This window comes from Dromiciops gliroides, chromosome 2 (assembly GCF_019393635.1).
Source record: "Dromiciops gliroides isolate mDroGli1 chromosome 2, mDroGli1.pri, whole genome shotgun sequence".
NCBI lineage: Eukaryota > Metazoa > Chordata > Mammalia > Microbiotheria > Microbiotheriidae > Dromiciops > Dromiciops gliroides.
The window spans coordinates 319,140,803-319,155,828 of record NC_057862.1 but is presented as its reverse complement, the minus strand read 5'-3'; the positions used below and the strand labels follow the sequence as shown (position 1 = coordinate 319,155,828).

At 46.8% G+C, this 15,026-nt stretch overlaps 1 protein-coding gene across 1 annotated transcript; it reads right to left on the bottom strand.

The window, feature by feature from the left end:
• Positions 1-616: 616 nt before the first annotated feature.
• On the bottom strand, positions 617-12,473 carry CDX1 (caudal type homeobox 1). Its single transcript, XM_043980091.1, has 3 exons — positions 12,032-12,473; positions 2,028-2,173; positions 617-844 (listed from the first exon to the last, which is right to left on the bottom strand). The coding sequence occupies exons 1-3, from the start codon at positions 12,471-12,473 to the stop codon at positions 617-619; spliced, it is 816 nt and encodes a 271-aa protein (XP_043836026.1).
• Positions 12,474-15,026: the final 2,553 nt, after the last annotated feature.

The window sequence follows — 15,026 nt, the reverse complement described above, 5'->3', positions numbered from 1 at the left end:
CGTGGTGGCTGAAGCTACTGGTGTTTCAGTGACCCCTTGCTGACAGGAATTGGCCCTCCCCAACCCTCTCCCTCTTCACTGGCCCCTTAAGTTCCTCTGCTGATTCTTTCTGGTTTTCCGTGGGTCTTCCAGGGCCCACATTCCCCCAGCTGATGTCCTGTGACCATCCAACAGAGTGGGCCCCTTTGCCCTCTGAGACTCAGGGCAGCAGAAGGCAGGAGCGTGCTCTGGGGGCAATGGAAGGATCATTTCTCTTCCTTTCACCTTTTTTGGATTCTACAGAATTATAAACTGTTAAGGATTGGAAGGGATTTCAGAGACCAACTATTCCAACCCTTCTCCCCATTTTATAGATAGTAAACCAAGTCCCACAAAGAGGTGGAAAGAGACTTGCCTAAGGTCCCGCAGGAGGTCAATTCAGAGCCCAGACCTCCTGGTTCCTTGGGCAGGGTTTGTTCCACTTCACAGGTGATATAGAAAGTCAGCCCCTTTCCCCTTTTCATCCAGCTGCCCCTAACTCCCAGAATGTGCCCCAGATGGCTGGCATGGCCTGGCCTGGTCTGCCTTGGCGGCCTGTGTCTCCCAGGCTTGTGGGGCTTGGGCCCAGGCGTGAGTCCTAGGGTAGGTATTCCTCTTTGATAGTCAGTGGTGAGGAGGCCAACAGGCCTGTGCTGCTGGTGCACAAACTTCCCATGGGAGTGTTGGGAGGCAGGGGGCCCAAGCCTGGGGTCGGTGAGGTGACGGTGGTGCTGCTTGGCTGACTTTGTTGCTGTTGCTGCTGCTGCATTTTTTTCTTGTTTGCCTTCCGTTCCTTTGCCCGACGGTTCTGGAACCAAATCTTCACCTGCCAGGGAGAGAGAGATGAATGAGGGAAGAAATGGATGGGGGAGGAGGGGCAAGAGGCAGGGAGGGAGGGAGGGAGAGAGGGAAGGAGGAAGGTATGAAGAAACAGAGACACAGAGAGAGAAGTGAGAAACACATGGTAAGAGCAAATGAATTTGAGGTGAGGCTGATCTTACAGAGAGAAGGGAAAGGGTCAAAGGTCAGAGAGCTCACATGGGGAGGCAGTACAGGAAGTAGAAAGAGTCTAGGATTTTGAATCAAAAGACACACGGGTTAAATGCGAGCCCTTCCATCTGATCCTGTGTCCTTTTGCAAGTCACAGCCTTTCTGGGCCTTCATCTTCCTCATCTATGAAATGAATGGGGTGCACTGGGTCCCGTGATCCAGTGGTCTATTTCTATGGTATTCTATGATATACAACTGCTTTCCTCACAACAACCTTGTGCATTATTGTGCCCATCTTAAAGATACAGAAAAAGGGACTCAGAAGAGGTAAAGTGACTTGCTCATAGTCACATAACTAGAGTTACTGAGCATAACCTCAGGTCTGCCTACATACAGGTCTAGTGTAGTGCTTCCCTGGTGTCTCAAGGACCTTTCCATGGTGAAAATTCTTCCTCCACCTCCTCCTCTAGAGAAAGAGAGACAGACAGAGGCAGAGAGAAGACGACAGAGAGACACAGAGACAGGAGAGAGAAGAATCAGGAGGAGGAGCAGGAAAAGGAAGAGAGTTCAAAGGGATGGAGGAGGGAAGGCAAGCAGAAGCATCTGTCTGGGGGAGTGGGCAGGAGAGCAGCATCTCTCTCTGCTCCTAAGGTGCCATGTGATCATGGCCAAGTGGCCATCCTCTCTGGTCTCCTCCCCCTAGAGTCCTCCCTGATGATCAGTGTCTTTCATAGGGTCAAAGGATTTAGAGCTGGAATCCACCTTAGATCTCTCCTAGCTCTTCTCCCTTTCTCCTCCCCCCATTTTACAGATGAGGAAACCGAGGGCTAGAGAGATGAACCAATTTGCCCAAAGGCATCTGGGTAGTAAGCAGGAGAGCTGGGATTTGAACCCAGGTTCTCTGGCCCCAAATCTGGTCCTCTTTCTATGTCCTCGTACTGCCTGTGCAGAGAGTTGAGCCCCTTCCTCTCTTCTGGACACACTATGGCATCTGTGGTGCGGCCCTGTGGGGAACAAACCTGCCTCTCCGTGAGCCCCAGGCTGACAGCGAGTTCGGCTTTCCTCCGGATAGTGATATATCGGCTGTAGTGGAACTCCTTTTCTAGCTCCAGGCGCTGGTGATCTGTGTACACTACGCGGTACTTGTCCTTTGTCCGAGTCTTACCTAGGGAAGCATGGAGCCAGGGGAAGGAAGGTGAGCAGGGGAAGCACAGGCCAGAGGCTGCCACAATCACATTTGGAGAGGGGACAAAGCCCTCACATTCATGTAGGAACATCTTCCCCAACATCTCAAAGGAGAGAATTTTGCCTGGTCCCAGTGAAAGAAGGTAGAGAACACCCTAGCCCTGGACCTAGATACAACCTTAATCCTATTAAAAAGACTGAGTCCCAGGGGCAGCTAGGTGGCGCAGTGGATAAAGCACCAACCCTGGATTCAGGAGGACCTGAGTTCAAATCCAGCTTCAGACACTTGACACTAGCAGTTGTGACCCTGGGCAAGTCACTTAACCCTTATTGCCCCGTGCAAAAAAAAAAAAAAAAAAAGACTGAGTCCCTAATGCTGGCTATAAACTGAGATCTGAGCTTGGCCACAGATTGGGCTCATCTCAAACTGAGGCCTAATCACTGGCCACTGTTAATGGCTATCAGGTCACAAACTGAGACCTAAGCCCAACTTTAGCCCAAGCCCGAATCCTGGCCACAGCCCACACCCTAGGCTCCAAGCAGAGGTTCAGCCTCTAACTCAAGCCACAGATTAAGACCTAACTCCAACTAGACGGAGACCACTCATCCATACACTTTAACCCCATCCAACTTTCTAAAACAATGGGTTGAATATATCATCCCACGGTGAGGAAGTAGAGATGACTCAAAGCAGTTTATCTCTGCTGCAAAATGCAACCTTTATGGACAAGAATCATAAATGCTTTTCTGTTTGTCTTCTTCCCCCTACATTCTGCCCCCTCCCCAACCCTGTTCCTAATGAAGTAACTGAAGGCTTAGCCCTAAGAGTTAACACCAGCTTAGAATCTCAAATGAATCAATCAACAGATAGTTATTAAGCACCTACTGTGTGCCAGGTAGTGCCTAATCACTAGGGATACAAAAATAAAAGGGAAGCAATCCCAGCCCTCTTGGAACTTACATTCTATTGGGAAAGATACTAGGTACATAGTATACACCTATAGAAACATACACAATAGATACATGCTAATTTAGCAGGGGAAGCTGGGTGGATTAGGAAAAGCTGGTGGCTTTTAGGAAAGAGAGCGGCTCTTGAGCTGTCTGGAAGGAAACCAGGGAATCTCAGAGGCAGAGGGGGTGGGGGTAGGGGTGGGAAATACATTTGAGGCATAAGGGGCAGCCATTTCAGAGACAATGAGAACACAATGCTGCAAATGAGGAAAAGTCCATGCATGAAGGGGAATGAGGTGTAATTAGGCTGGAAAGATAGGTCAGGGCCAAGCTATGATGGGCTTTCCATACCTAACAGAAGGGCTTATATTTGCCCTTAGAGATAACAGGGAGTCACTGGAGTTTATGGAGGAGGGGAGTGACATGATCAGACTGTGCTTTGCGATAATCATTTTAGCAGCTCTGTGGAGGATGTATTAGAATTGGGAGAGATGAGGCCCTGAGACAAATTAGGAGGCTGGGCTCAGTGCAGGATTTAGGCTTCCAGGAGATCAAGATTCTTACTGACTGCTTGGTCTTTTGCAAGAGTTAACTACTTGGGCCTCATGGGCAATGGGACTATGACCTGGCACAAGAAAGACCCCAGCTTTCATCTTGAGAGACACTGAACATGGAGGGAGAAAGGACTTTAGAGATCACTTAATCTAATTTTCTCATTGTGAAAATAAGGAAGCTGAGACCCAGAAAAGAAAAGGACCTGAGATTTGGCCAAGATCACACAGTCTTAGAAAAGCTACAACTATACTAATTAACCAATCCAGGGAGTACGGTTGATTTAAGACTTAACGAGGAGAAACACAGGAATGAGGCCCCTTGGAGAGTGGTGCCGCTTTCCTAAGACGGAGTTAGCCCAAATCTCCCCAGGCAGTAGTTTCTCCTCTCCTCTGTCCTCCTGTTCCTCTTTGGTACCCAGTGTGAGCCTTGAACATATACCCTCCAGGCTTCTGTGGGACAGAGGAGTTGGTGACAGAAGATAAGAGATGCAAAGTAAAAGGACACGTGGACCCCAGGGAAACTGGGAATGGGGCTGGGGAGAGTTCCATATAAGACTGGAGAAGATTTTTGTCATTCAGTCTTTTTTTCAGTTGTGTCCAACTCTTCGTGACCCCATTTGGGGTTTTCTTGGCAAAGATACTGGAGCAGTTTGCCATTTTCTCCTCCAGCTCATTTTGCAGATGAGGAAAGTGAAGAAAACCATTAAATGACTTGCCCAGGGTCACACAGCTAGTAAGTGTCTGAGGCTGGATTAGAACTCAAGAAGATGAATCATCCTGACTCTAGGCCAAGCACTTTGTTCAAGGTGCCACATAGGTGCCCGGGAGAAGATTTAGGAAGCCATAAAAGGAGGAGGAAGAGGAGAAGAAGAAGAAAAAGAAGAAGACAGGAGGAGAAGGAGGAGGAAGAGGAAGAGGAAAAGGCAGAGGAGGAGGAGGAAGAAAAGAAGAAAGCATTTATATAGTGCTTTAAGGTTTACAAAGCACTTTACATAATTTACCTCATTTGATCCTCAGCACACCAGGTAGTTGCTATTATTAGCCCCTTTTTACAAATGAAGAAATTGAGGTTGAGAGAGGTTAAGTGACTTATCCAGAGTCTAAAGCAGGCTCCAAACTCAAGTCCTCTTGATTCCAATCACACCCTATCTTCTGTACTTCATTGGAGCTGCCCACGAAGGATTAGATTTAGTTTGGCCCCAGGATGGATTTCTGCTGAATGTAATAGAGAATTTTCTAACAATAGAAACTTTCCAACAATAGATGCTATGCCTCTGGGAAATACTGATTTCCCCATCACTGGAGTTATTGGCATAATGTGAGTCAAGAGTGAGATGGGGCAGCCAAGGAAGCTAATGCTCTGTTAGACTGAATTCATAAAAGTCTGGGGTGCAGAGAAAGGCCAGTCACGGGCCTGCTGCACACAGCCCTGGTCAGATTACATCTGTAGTACCATACTTGGTTCTGGGTGTGATCGTTTAGGAGGACGTTCACAAGTTAGATCACGTTCAGAGAAGGACAGGCAGGATGGTGAGAGGACTTAACTCCATACGTAAGTATTGGTCAAATCCTTCTGAGATTTGGAGAAAAGAGTTGGTTGTGGAATAGAGTGGAGGAAAAGGCTGGTGGACAAGAGTGATGTCTTCAAATATCTAAAAGGATGTTGGAAGAAAGAAGAGGCTTATTCTACTAGATCTCAGAGGGCAGAAGTAGGGATAATGCAGAGAAGGTACAAAGAGTCAGACTTCAAGTTGACCTGAGGAGAAGCCTAATATAATAATAAAATAATAAAATCCTAATAGTTTGGGCTGTCTGAAAGTGGAAATGGGAGGTCTCAGGAAGTGGGGAATCCTGTATCATTGGAGGTTTTTCAGTCCACTCCCCTGGAGGAGAACTGTCTGCTCAGTGATAGGCTGGACCACATGGTCTCTGAAAATCCTCCCAGTTCTAAGTTCCTATGGTTCTAAGTAGAGGCTGTCAGGGTTGCCTTGGGCAACTGCATTGGACACTAAGTAGGTTGTACTAAATGACCTCTGGGGTCTCTGAGCTCTGAGAGTCTGTAATTCTAAACCAATGGGCTAATTCTTCTCTCCACTTTGTTGGAATCATTGATGCTAGCACTCAGTAGGTAGAGCTGTGGCAGATGGTGGAGTGGATAGGGCACTGGACCTGGAGTCAATAAGACCTGAGTTCAAATCCTGCCTCAGATAAGTTCTAGCTGTCTGCTCTGGGCAAGTAACTTAGTCTCCTCACCTATAAAATGAAAGGGGTTGGATCCAATAATCTCTAGGTTTCCTTCAAGTTCTAGTTCTCCAGTTCTGTGATGATATGATCCATCCAAGGTGGGTGCTCAGCAGCAAACTGAGGGGATCTCTAATGGAGTGTGCATGCCTCTCAGGGGCTGCCAGTACCTACGGTGTGTCTCTATGGACTCATGTCTAGATCGTCGTGAACTGAACTGCCTTAGGCCTCCCCCAACACTCTCCTCAGTCCCATTTGTAGTAGCTCATGCTTCCTTTTGGAAATGTCCTCTTCCCCTCAGGTCCCTCTGGTCCTGATCCTACTCCACGAGAGTCAAAGGCAGCAAATATCCAAGAGAGACACATGAGGAGTGGAAAGGCAGGATTAACCCCTTGGAGAACACTGATCATATCAGATTCTTCTGAGGAAAACCAAGTCCCTCAGGGAAGGGTGACCAATTCTATGTCTTGGCTTATTCTAGGCAGCTTTGGGCCAGGGAGGGGGTAGCCTGATACAGGAGAAAAGCACTGGCCATGGAATGAGAGGATCTCTGTTCTAATCCTACCTAACTACCTCTGTGACCTTGGACAAGTTGTTTAACCTTCCTGGGTCTCAGCTGGCTCAGTAAAATGGGGGGATTGGACCAAAGAGTTTCTGGGGTACCTTCTAGCTCTAGATTCTAATGTGATGTCTAGAACATAGTAGGTACTTAATAAATGCTTATTGATCATGACATGAAGAAATGGTCAATTACTCTGGCTGTTCCTTGAATGACACAGAGCTTTCCAGCTGCCTCACCATACTGATAATCCTCATTTGGATTCATTCCGGCTTGTCAATGCACTTCTTAAAATGGGGGCATCTGGAAATAGGTAAAAATCCTCTAGATGGGGTTTGATTAGAGGAAGGCAGTAGGACCTTCTGTGATCTGGAGATTAGACTTCTGTTAATGCAGTCAAAGATGCCTTTTCTTTTTAACTTCTCAAAGTGATTTCCATCAATTATCACACTTGGTTCTCACACCTCAGAAGCAGGCAGGTCATAGGGTTTAGAGCTGCAAAGAACATTAGAAATCACCTAGCCTAACCCTCTTATTAAGAAAAAAAAACATTTTAAAGACACATGTTGAAGCCCAGAGAGTATCTTGCCCTGAGCCCATTCAATAAATATTTCTTAAGCATGGTGCTTAGCACAATGTATTTGTATTATTGAGTTGTTTTATTCATGTCTGACTCTGATCTTTTCTCAGCAAAGATGTTGGAGTGGTTTGCCATTTCCTTCTCATTTTACAGATGAGGAAACTGAGGCAGACAGGGTTAAGTGACTTGCCCAGAGTCACATAGCTAGTAAGTGTCTGAGGCCAGATTTGAAAATGAGTCTCTAGGCCAAGTTAAGTGTCTTGCTTAAGGTCACACAGGTCCAATTCGAACTCAGGTCATGCTGACTCTAGGACTGGTGTTCTACTCACTGCACCACCTAGCTGCCCCAGTTTGAATTGATTTATGCTGGCTTCTTGCTTCTACCACCATCTTCTTCCTAATAAAGACAGTATTTTCAAGTTCCACAAGTTTGGTAGGATTATGCACCATGGGAAAGTTGGATATAGAAAAGGTGGGAGAAAGTCTTGAAATTCTCATGGAAAGGACATGGGATAGTAGGATTGTGAGCCAGAAGGGACCTTAAAGGCCATCTAATAATCCAAGTTCCCCATTTTACAGATGAGGAAGAAGGGGGCCTGACTTGAACAAGATCATAGAGGTAGAAATCAGCAGAGACCTCTCATTCCTGCTCTGGGCAGGTTCTATTATTTCACATGCGTCGCCCCTTCCATGAACACTATGCCATCTCCTTGGTTTGAACTGCTCATCTCTGTGCCCTCAGTATGGGCCATGACCCTTGACTTCTGTAGAGTCTCTAACTCACTGTCCATGGGAGTCCATGTAATTGATGGATGGCATGGACATAGGAAGGATGGCAAAGTGTTTGACTATGTCAGGATGGGGAAATGGAGACAGCTGGGCCTTCTGCTGCCAATCTCCTAGACAAAGTCTAGCCCAAACTCAAGCCCCAGGAATTCATTAAGCTTCCATCCAAGGATTGAATCCTGACTAGGCAGATCAGGTAGCAGCTTGTCTCTTTGGGCAAAGGGGAACCTGGGCAAAGGATCCTTGTCCCTAAGATAGGTCAACTATCTCCTTTCCTCATCTCCCAAACTGTCACATTCTGTCGTCGTTGTCATCATCATCTGCTGCTACTCCCACTTCTATTACACTTTTATAGAATCTTTTGGCAGTCCGGTAATGCCCATGGATTCCTTCTCAGAATAATGTTTTTTAATGCATGGAATACATAGGATTACAAAGGAAATCAATTATACTGAAATAATTATCCCAATATTTTTTAAAAGTTCATGTGCTCCAGATTTGCAAGCATTATTATTTCTGTTTTACAGATGAAAAAACTGAGGCTCAGTGAAAGCCTGGTGTAGTGGAGAGGGAGCAATATTTAGGGTCAGAGGATCTGGGTTCAAACTCCAGCTCTCTTTCTTACCATCTGTATGATCTTAGGCAGTCACTTAACTTCTCTGGGTCATCCTCATCTAAAAAATGGGGTTCATAATAGTGCTTACCTCATAGCTATGCTTGAGGATGAAATCATATATATGTATCTATAATATGTGCATATATACACATGTGTTCATGTGTATATGCATATATACATTCATATACTCATATGAAATTATATATCTGTGTATACACACACACACATATATATATATATATACACATATATATTCCTTATATAGAAGCCTTAAAAGCTGCTATATAAATGCCAATGATTATTACCCAAATGTCCCTATTTCGTTTTCCATCTTCTAATGTTTTTAGGAGTTGAGAACAATTCTTTCTACTTTTTTTTTCCCCCTGGTTCAGACCTGTGATTTCATTGGCTTAGGGAACTCCATGTATGGAAACTCTCTCCACCAATGCAGATAGGTACTTCTGTCATAGCTTTTCAGAGTATAGTCTTGGACACTGAGAAGCAAGTGTTGAAGGTTTGAGAAACGTCACTGGTTTGTGCCAAAGGCTGTTTGAACCCAAATCTTACTGAGTCTAGGATCCTGTGTACCCTACATCACGTTGCCTCTTCTCACTTTATAGCTGGAAAAAGTAAGGCATGGAGATTGTTCTATCTAGATAATTGGGCTGCATGCCCTCTGACCTTCTAGCACCTCCTCCTCCCATCCCCCCCCACCCCCCAATGCCTTAGAGGCCGCTGAGAAAGCAGTTTCTTTGATAACCTGAGCAAGGATTTTCTTTGAAGTTTACTATCTCATGGGCAACTTCCTCATCTTTAGTGAGGGAATCTAAAACAGTTGGAAGGGACCGTCACACCTGCTTTATTCCAAGCCTCCCTCCTTTGTGCCTCAGTTTCTCTTTCTGGGGACAAGATGAAAGAGACCATATATATATGATCTCTTCCCTCACTAAAATTCCATGTCAGAAACCTCCCTGAACTAGAGATTACCTAGTACAACACTCTCATGTTAGAGATTGCCAAGAGAAATGACCCAAGGTCACATAAATGATTATGATGATGACAACGATAATGATGATGTCTAGCATTTATATAGCACCTACTATGTGCTGGGCACTGTGCTAAATACTTTACAAATATCTTATTTGATCCTCACAGTAACCCTGGGAGGTGAGTGCTATTATCCCCATTTTCCAGTTGAGGAAACTGAGGCAGACAGAGATTAAGAGGTCAAGGATATAATTAGGAAGAAACCTATACTCTCTTGTCTCCCAATCTGACCCTCTTCTACTCCTCTTGGGAAGAAAGCTGAAGGTAGGTCTTGGGGTAGTTGGACCACAGGACTCAGAGCTAGAAAGGACTTTGGAGATCTAGTCTAACCCCATTATTTTTTGGATGAGCCAACTGAGGCTTGAAAGATTGAGTGACTTGCCTAACATCACTCAGATAGTAAGTAAGTAGCAGAGCTAGACTTCAAACCCAGGTCCACTGGCTCCTCTAAACCCAACCTTCCTTTCCCTACCCCAGCTGTCTCTTAGAAATTCTAATGAGTGAGGGTGGTCCAGTTAACATTCATTCAAAGAGATGGAGTGACTGAAATCCCCTGCAGAGGGGTCTGGCTGAGCCAAATTGGAATGGGGGAGAGGGAACAGTAAGAGAGAAACTGCCTGGGCACAGGACCCTCTTTCCCTAAGAAACTGAACCATTCTTGTGTTCCAGGACCCTGAATGAGAAGGCAAGGTGCCTGGGGCTTGGGGGGGGGCACTAATTTTGTCCTGAGGTCGGGGTATTGGGTGTGGAAGGAACAGGCAAAAGAAGCTGGTGGAAGAAGACATCCAGGGCATCTGGGAGTAGACTGCTTAGAGGTAGAGCCCCTCACAACTCCTAAGTCACCAAGGAACTTTCACCCTACTGCTACCTATCACCTGCCCTAAGGCCTGGGTGGGAGGAAAGGGAAGTCGGGTAGAAACTGACCACAGCAGTGGCAGCAGCCCGAGGTAGCGGGCTACATCAAAGCCTCCCAGGCAGGCCATGTTCCCCCGCCCCCAAATCGAGGCAGCCTTTGTCAGGGACAAGGTAGGGACAATGGGATGCCCCCCTCACCTTCCTGCAAACAGGAGTCCCCCATGGGTGAGGCGTGCCCTGTTTACATGACAAAGCGGAATCCTTAGAAAGGCACTTGCCTTTCCCTCATTAAAGTCCTGGTCTTTGTCCTCTTCCCTCCCTGGGCCTTTGAAGAAAAGGGATCAGAGGCAGTCCTAGGAGAGGAAAGGAGAGATGCCCACCAGCTTCATTTGGGTTTCCACTTTCCCACCAGCTTTCCCTCCCCCCAGGAGGTCAAGAGTTCAGACGGTGGTCAGAACCCCATCCTGGCACCGAGGAAGAGAGGATTCAGGGAGAAGACTAGAAAATGCCATCTTGTGCCAAGGCCCGCGGATGAGCTCTCTGGCCTTCAAAGGGAAAAAAGCTTTCTGGTCCTGGCCCTTGGGTCCTCCAGCCACAGCTGTCCAAGAAGGATAAGGTGGGAGACAAAATATAGTGGAAAGAAATTGAACTGGATTCAAGTAAAATTCAAATACATTTCAAACATTTATTCAAGGTCCACTATAGGCCCCACTTAACTGAGGGAGATATAAAGATAAATAATTGAGAATAGCCTCTGCCTTCAAAGTCTCCTTTTATGAGGCTGAGTCAAAGGATAAAGATATAGCCAAAAGCCAAAGTGGGTAAAAATAAGATGTGTGTGTGTGTGTGTGTGTGTGTGTCTGTCTGTCTGTCTGTCTGTCTGTCTGTCTGTCTGTCTGTCTGTCTATAGGGGGGCAGGGGTGGTGAATGAGAGGTCTGTAAAATAGTTGAGAGTTGGGGGATTGTGGGCCAACTTGGGCTCCCTTCCTCCTAACATTTTCCAGGGAGTATTGGACCAGCTGGCCCAGAAAGTTGGAATCATTGGCAGATAGATATGAAATTCTACTGAACTCCCCAAGAGATGATGGAGGCCAGAAGCAGCTAAGAGAAGCCCGTGGCTCTTTTGTGGCTGCTGGTCCATTCTTACAAAGCACCTGTTTCTGGGTTGGCTGCTGCTAAGTTTGGGCACTAAGGCGTGGGGGAGGGGGATCAGAATCCAGAGTTTATTGGAATTGTGCAGCTGGAGAGGGGCCCCCAGGGAGCTTACTTAGCCTAGGGTCTGAAGGCAGAGAAGGTTGGTAAACCAACAGGGTGTGCCTGGTGATAATCTTTTAAAAAAGAGGCAGCCTGGTAGAAGGGGGGAGGGAGGCTGGATATAAAACCATGAGACATAGATTCTAATCCTGGTTCTATCACTGACTAGGTAGATGACCTTGTTCAAGACACAACCTCTCAGTGCCTCAGTTTCCTCATCCGTAAAATGGGGGATAGCAATCCTTGCCACCCTAGCCCACCAGTCTGCTAATCCTCTCACTTTGGACCTCCAGACCCATCACTATCTCTTAGCCCTAGTCAGCGCTGGGTGTCAGTCACCCAGTCCTGAGAAAGGTGGGAAGGGGTGCGGGCACGGCCCGTCGGAACCATCTTACCGCTACTGTGGCCCGCCGACCCACTGCGCCGCATCCATTCGTAGGGCGTGCGCCTCTGCGTGCTGGGCGAAAGCGGCGCCCCTGGGGTGCTCAAGGAGGCTGGCAGGAGGCCCAGGCCAGATCCTGGGGGAGCCTGGACGGCACCAAAGTCTGCGGGGCTGTAGCTGATCTGGGCCGGGCTGGCAGTAGGAGCCGCGGGGCCTGGCCCGTAGACAGTCCAGTCATCCTTGGCTGGGGGGTAAGGTGAAGACCAGGCTGGCCCAGCCTGCCCGTGGGAAGGGTCGCTGTTAATCCCCTGGACGTGCTGGTAGCTCGCAAAGTCCGAGTACTGAGTTGGAGGCGCAGCAGGCACATAGCTCTGCGGGCTGAGGTTGAGCCCCGGGTGCCGGACGGGGCTGGGGTACATGTTGGCATCCTTCTCGAGCAGATAACCCACGTACATCTTTGGTGGTGAGCCCCCGGCGCATACTGGGCGCCGCTGCCACCTTCCAGTGATCCCTTGGCTCCAGCCCCGGCCCCAGTCCCAGCCTCTGACCGGGCCCCGGCGCTTCCCCGGATTAACTGTTCACCTGAATTTACTCGCCCCCAGCCGGTGAGGCACCACCCCGACCTTTTATAGGGCCTGGCCTCCTGGGCCCTTTGCTTGGAAAGGCGGGTTTGCATTTCAAAGCCAAGGAAAGCGCAGAGTGCCGGAATCAAAGGGGGGAAGACCCGGGAGGGGGCAGGGTTCAAAGGGAGACAAATTGCTCTGGCCTAGGGGGCAGCTGAAGGACTGGTCACCCTGTCGGGGCCTCGGGTTGGGAAGAAGGGGAAACTCTGGCTGGGGCTGTGGGGGTGGGGAAGTAGGGGAGAGGTCCTTTGGGGAGGAGGAATCGAGTATTTTAGGAAGGGAAAGTGTTAATTTAGGCAAAGTTCTTCAAGTCCCTGGACCTCAGTTTCCTTATCTGTAAAATAAGGGGCTGAATTAGATTATCCCAATCCTCCTACCTCTAAAGTTTAAGACCTTTTGCTCTCCAGCTTCTAGAGGAGGGATTTCAGATCTAACAGGAATTCCCTTAGGCATGCCTGTCCTCCATTCTGATCCCCCTGGGCTCCCCACACAAGCTTGGTTGCCCCCCCTCCCTTAGGAAAGGATTTAAATTGATAATGGGGAACCTGGTTTGCTTGGAAGCAAACCTTGAGCCTGGGGCTCCCCTTGACTCTGAGGGAAGAGAAGAGAAGGGCTAAAGCAGATTTGAAGGTATCTTTTGCATCAGGACCCTAAGGATCATGGGACTTAGAGTTGAGAGGGACTTTGGAGACCATCTAGGTCAAATCCCTTATTTTTCAGCTGAGGAAACTAAGGCCTGGTTAAGGAGAAGTGACTTATCCACGATCACATAGATGGTAAATTTAGTAGAATTGGAATCCAGGTTCTTGGGTTCCAAATCAATTGTTCTTTGAGATGGGATGGGGAGGGAGTAGAAGGAAGAAAAGGTTGGGGAATTGTAGTACAGGGCGGTAGAGAGCCAGGAGAAGTGCTCAGACCCATCTATGGTATTGGAGATACTTGACCACATCCCATTCCCTCCCCCTTTTTTAGTAGCTCCTGCTATAAGATGCACCAGTGCAGTGGATTTCTAAAAGTCATTCTCTTCCCAGAGATTTAAGCACACGGGCCTGAAAACACTAAGCACGCCAGCTATCTCCCCAACCTTCCCCCGCCCCACTTCCCAGCAACCACCTCTGTGTTTATTCTTTATTCCTTGTACCTCCCTTTTCCCCACTGTTTCTTTTTTATTCTCTCCTTTGATTTTCTCTCCCCAACCCCTTCCTCTTCCCTTTGTTTCCCACCACATATGAAGAAGAAAGCATGGCACAACCTTAATTTTGACACACTATGTATGTTGGGATTAATCACTCAATTTATATAAAACTTCAAAGGGAAATAGTGTTGGACAAAGCCCTCCCTTTCTGGCACTTGGCACCTCTAACCCTCAGCGGGGTTTCCTTATAAATCTCAACACATTCTTATGGATGGAGCTCTGGGTTTAAAGTCAGGAAAACTGAAGTTCAAATCCTGCCTCAGACATTTAGTAGCTGTTGTGTCCTGGGCAAATCACTTGACCTCTCCCAGTTTCAGTCTCTTTAGCACTAAAATGAGGAAGTTAGACTCAATCTCTAAGATGTCCTCCAGCTCTAAATATTTAATGATCCATGATCCTATAGGTAAAGACCTGGGATTTTAGGATCATTGTCTCTTATGGTGTCAGAGATAGAAGGGACCTTAAAATGTCACAGCTAGACAACATATGCTCTTTAAGTATATATTTTCAGATACAATGTCTGAAATGGAAAATACCTTAGAGTTTAAGGTCTACTTCCATTCTCCTTTCTCCTCCCACCCATTATAGGGGAAACTGTGGCCCACAAAAGATGAAATGATTTCTTCAAGAATATGTTCTCGAATTAAAAAAAACAACTGAACTTAACAAACACCAAATAAATGAACATTTCCATCTATACTATAGAACAGGAGGAGACTGTACATGAAAATGTGAGCTTTTATTATATAGAGCTTGTTTTTCTTTTAAAGTATATAATAATTTCAACATGTAACTTAAAAATTTCCTGCTTGTCAGTGATTCCTTCTTGATTTTTCTTCCGCTCTCTTCTCATTCTATACTTAGTCGTCTTCTCCCTCCCACCTCCACTACCCTCAATGAAAAAAAAAGAAAAAGAAAGGAAAAACCCTTGTAACAAATATTCATAATCAAACAAAACAAATTTCAGAATTGGCCATGTCCAAACAGGCATCTCGAATCCATTCTCTCACTTCTCTTTCAGGAGGTGGGTTGCACACTTCATCATATGTACCTTGAAATCATAGATGATCATTATGTTGATTGGCGTGTGCAATGGTTTTTCTATAAATGTTTCTCCTGGTTCTGCTCACTTCATTCTTTATCAATTCATATCAGTCTTCTCAGGTTACTTTGAAACCATTCTTTTCATA